We start from the raw sequence: 4,164 nt of genomic DNA, 5'->3' as shown, positions 1-4,164 counted from the left end.
TGAGAATGAACAAATTCTGTCGAGCATGTTCCTGGAACCTGAGCAGAAGGCTGATATTCTGACAAAGGCACTTGGAAGGATTAAAATTCAAAGAGATGAGAGATTTCATAGGAGTGCAGAGAGTATCCAAAGAAGATTTCAAGTTTAAAGGGGAGAATGTTAGAGTAAACTTGAAGAGCAAGTTATCCAATTCCTAACTAAGTTGTATTTAGGAATAATAAGTGATTTTAGGAAATATTCTATTTTGTAGTTCTATTAGGTTTAGGAGTTATCTATTCCTATATAAGGAGTTGCTAAAGTTGTAGCATCCCTTAAGAGATTGTGAGCTTTAGTTTTGAGTTATTTTATAAAGCAATAAGAGAAGAAGTTATTTTGGTGATCTTATTATCTAAGGCATTCGAACAATATTTGGTATCAGAGCTAAGAAAACCAGCGATCCAAAGCAAAGAGGTTCGAATACGAAGATAATTGATCATGGGAGACATCGTTCCAGTTACTTGACTGAAGGAGATAAGCACATCAACGATACAATGCCCTATGCTTAATTCTACAAACTATACTGTTTGGGCGTTAAGAATGAGGGTTCTTCTAAAAATCCACAAGGCTTGGGAAGTTGTGGAAACAGGATCAGACGACGGAGAGAAGAACGACATAGCAATGGGCCTCATCTTCCAATCCATACCCGAAACGCTTATCTTACAACTCGGAGAGTTAGATACAGCGAAGAAGGTTTGGGACGCAGTCAAAACGAGGAACGTAGGAGCGGAGAGAGTCAGGGAAGCACGCTTACAAACCCTAATGGCTGACTTTGATCGATTGAAGATGAAGGACACCGAAACCATAGATGAATACAGCGGCAAGCTGGCCGAAATCTGTTCAAAGTCTGCAGCCTTGGGAACAAATATTGAAGAATCTAAGGTGGTAAAGAAGTTTCTCAAGAGTATTCCTCGGAAGAAATACATACATATAGTAGCATCGCTTGAACAAGTACTCGACTTTAATGCTACAAGCTTCGAGGATATCGTAGGACGTCTAAAGGCTTATGAAGAGCGAATCCATGAAGAGGAAGAGGAAACTCAAGAGAATCAGAACAAACTAATGTATGCGAATACAGAAGCACAGACAGATCGGAACTATTCCAAAGAAAATAGAAGCAGAGGTCGAGGAGGACGCTTCTATAACAGAGGAAGAGGCCGAGGAAGGGCAAACGAGGCAAGGGACTTGTCGAAGATAGTGTGCTACAGGTGTGACAAGTCAGGGCACTTCGCCTCAAATTGCCCAGACAGGCTCCTTAAGTTACAAGAAGCACAAGAAACCGATGCAGAAGATACTCACAAAGCAGAGAAGCCAATGGTTCATGAAGTGGTGTTTCTTAACTAGAAGAACGTGAAACCAAGCAACTTCGAAACTTCAAGTGATGATGGAAATATATGGTACTTAGACAACGGAGCTAGCAATCATATGACAGGAAACCGAAGCTACTTCTCAAAGATTGATGATAAAATCACAGGGAAAGTAAGATTTGGAGATGACTCCCGTATTGACATCAAAGGAAAAGGCTCAATACTATTTGTGACTAAAGATGGGGAACGAAAGGTACTAGCTGATGTCTACTTTATCCCAGGTCTCAAGAGCAACATCATCAGCTTAGGGCAAGCTACAGAATCGGGTTGTGATGTTAGAATGAAAGGTGACAACTTAACCTTGGCCGATCAGGATGGTAAAGTGTTGGTGAAGGCAACAAGATCGCGAAATCGGTTGTACAAGGTACGAATGGAGGTGGAGAATACAGAGTGTTTACATATACAAACAATAAGTGATTCATCAAAGTGGCACGCAAGGTTAGGACACGTCGGTATAGAGACAATGAAGACTATGGTCAAGGAGGACTTGGTCACTGGTTTACCGAGTCTAAAAATCGAGAAAGAGACTTGTCAATCGTGTTTACTTGGCAAGCAGATCAAGAAATCTTTTCCCCAAGCAACTACGTATCGAGCAACACGTACACTCGAACTCATTCACGGAGATCTGTGTGGACCCATTACACCTGCAACTGCAGCACAAAACAGATACATATTCGTCTTAATTGATGATTATTCCAGGTATATGTGGTCGATTCTCTTGAAAGAAAAGGGTGAAGCTTACAGCAGATTCAAGAAATTCAAAGGAATAGTTGAACAAGAGACAGGAACAAAGATCAAGACGTTCCGAACTGATAGTGGTAAAGAGTTCACATCCCAAGAATTTCAAGAATTTTGCGAAAACACAGGGATACAAAGACACTTGACTGCACCATACAGTCCACAACAAAACGGGGTCGTAGAAAGGCGAAACAGAACTCTTTTGGAGATGACAAGGAGCATGATGAAGCATATGAAAGTGCCAAACTATTTATGGGGAGAAGCAGTAAGACATGCTACATATCTCATAAATAGAGTTGCAACAAAAACATTGAGCTTACAAACACCATATGAAGCATTCAAGGGAAGAAAGCCTAATATCGAACATCTGCGAGTTTTTGGTTGCATCGGGTATACTAAGATGTCAGTACCTCATCTTAAAAAATTGGATGATAGATCTCAAGTACTGGTTCATCTGGGAACTGAACCAGGTTCAAAGGCTTACCGATTACTAAATCCAAAGACCAAGAGGATAGTGGTAAGCAGAGATGTCATCTTTGATGAAAGAAGAAGCTGGAAGTGGAGCTGTTCAAAGGAAACAGGAGACGATGACACAGGTACTTTCACGCTTCAGTTCGATGGTTCAAGTAATAACGATGATCTCGAAACAGAAACAGAGGAAGATGAAAACAGAGGAAGAGAAGATACTACGAATGATGAGAGTATCGAAGATGATGAACCTAATGTGCCTGATTTCGAGAACACAGAGATTACTGAAGAGGAAACACAAGTTGAACCAGCTCTTAGAAGATCAATTAGACAAACAAAGAAGACAGAGTACCTAAAGGATTTCGTTTGCTATTTAGTGGAAGAAGAAAGTGAGCGTCTTTTGCTGTCCGTGAACGAGGAACCGTGGGATTATCAGGAGGCCAAAGAACTGAATGTATGGAGAGATGCTTGCGAAGAAGAAATAGCATCCATTACCAAAAACAAAACGTGGACTTTAGTTGATCTTCCTCAAGGTGCAAAGGCAATCGGACTCAAGTGGGTCTTTAAGATCAAACGAAACTCGGATGGAAGCATCAACAAATACAAGTCAAGACTCGTCGCAAAGGGGTATGTGCAGAGGTTTGGCATCGACTTTGATGAGGTGTTTGCTCCGGTCGCTCGCATTGAAACTATTCGGTTCATCATTGCCTTAGCCGCCTCTAACAAGTGGGAAGTACATCATCTCGATGTTAAAACCGCTTTCTTACATGGAGAACTTAAAGAAGAGGTTTATGTGACGCAACTAGAAGGTTTCGTGATCAAAGGGAATGAAAATAAAGTATATAAGTTGCAAAAAGCTCTTTATGGATTAAGGCAAGCTCCAAGAGCCTGGAACAACAAGTTGAATGAAATTCTTAGAGGTTTGAATTTCATAAAGTGCTCCAAGGAACCCTCACTATATCGAAAGCAGAGAAAAGAAGATCTTCTGCTGGTAGCGGTTTATGTCGATGACTTACTTGTTACAGGAACAAGTTTGAACTTAATACATGAGTTTAAAAAGGAGATGTCAGAGAAGTTTGAGATGAACGATTTAGGAAGATTGACTTACTATCTCAGAATTGAGGTGTTACAGCAAGAAGGCAGTATCACCTTAAATCAAGAAAGGTATGCTAAGAGAATCCTTGAAGAGAATGGCTTGGATGAATGCAATGCAGTTCATACACCAATGGAATCAGGTTTGAAACTGAGCAAAGCACCTGAAGAGAAGAGCATCGACGAGAAAGAATACAGAAGAAACGTGGGATGCCTCAGATACTTACTTCACACTCGACCAGACATGGCGTTTTCAGTTGGAGTACTAAGTCGATACATGCAGGAACCAAAGGAGTCCCATGGCGCTGCAATGAAACAAATCTTAAGGTACTTGCGAGGTACTTTAAGCTATGGGTTTAACCTTCGGCAAAGCAGATGTGAAAGGATTGGTTGGGTTCAGTGATAGTAGTCACAATGTTGACATCGACGATGGCAAGAGTACCTCAGTCACGTTTTTTTATTT

The 4,164-nt window shown here is 40.9% G+C and overlaps 1 protein-coding gene across 1 annotated transcript; it reads left to right on the top strand.

Annotated features, from left to right (window-relative positions):
• Positions 1 to 576: 576 nt before the first annotated feature.
• Positions 577 to 1,380, top strand: LOC112083856. Its single transcript, XM_024151909.1, has one exon. It carries the CDS (start codon positions 577 to 579, stop codon positions 1,378 to 1,380), a length of 804 nt encoding a protein of 267 aa, XP_024007677.1.
• Positions 1,381 to 4,164: the final 2,784 nt, after the last annotated feature.

Source organism: Eutrema salsugineum, unplaced genomic scaffold, assembly GCF_000478725.1.
Source record: "Eutrema salsugineum unplaced genomic scaffold, Eutsalg1_0 scaffold_582, whole genome shotgun sequence".
NCBI classification, from domain to species: domain Eukaryota; kingdom Viridiplantae; phylum Streptophyta; class Magnoliopsida; order Brassicales; family Brassicaceae; genus Eutrema; species Eutrema salsugineum.
Note: the sequence above shows the minus strand (reverse complement) of the source record. Positions and strands in the feature narration are given on the sequence as shown.

Excerpts from the sequence above, each read along its gene's own strand:
- LOC112083856 (XM_024151909.1), top strand. The coding sequence starts at position 577 with ATGAGGGTTCTTCTAAAAATCCACAAGGCTTGGGAAGTTGTGGAAACA.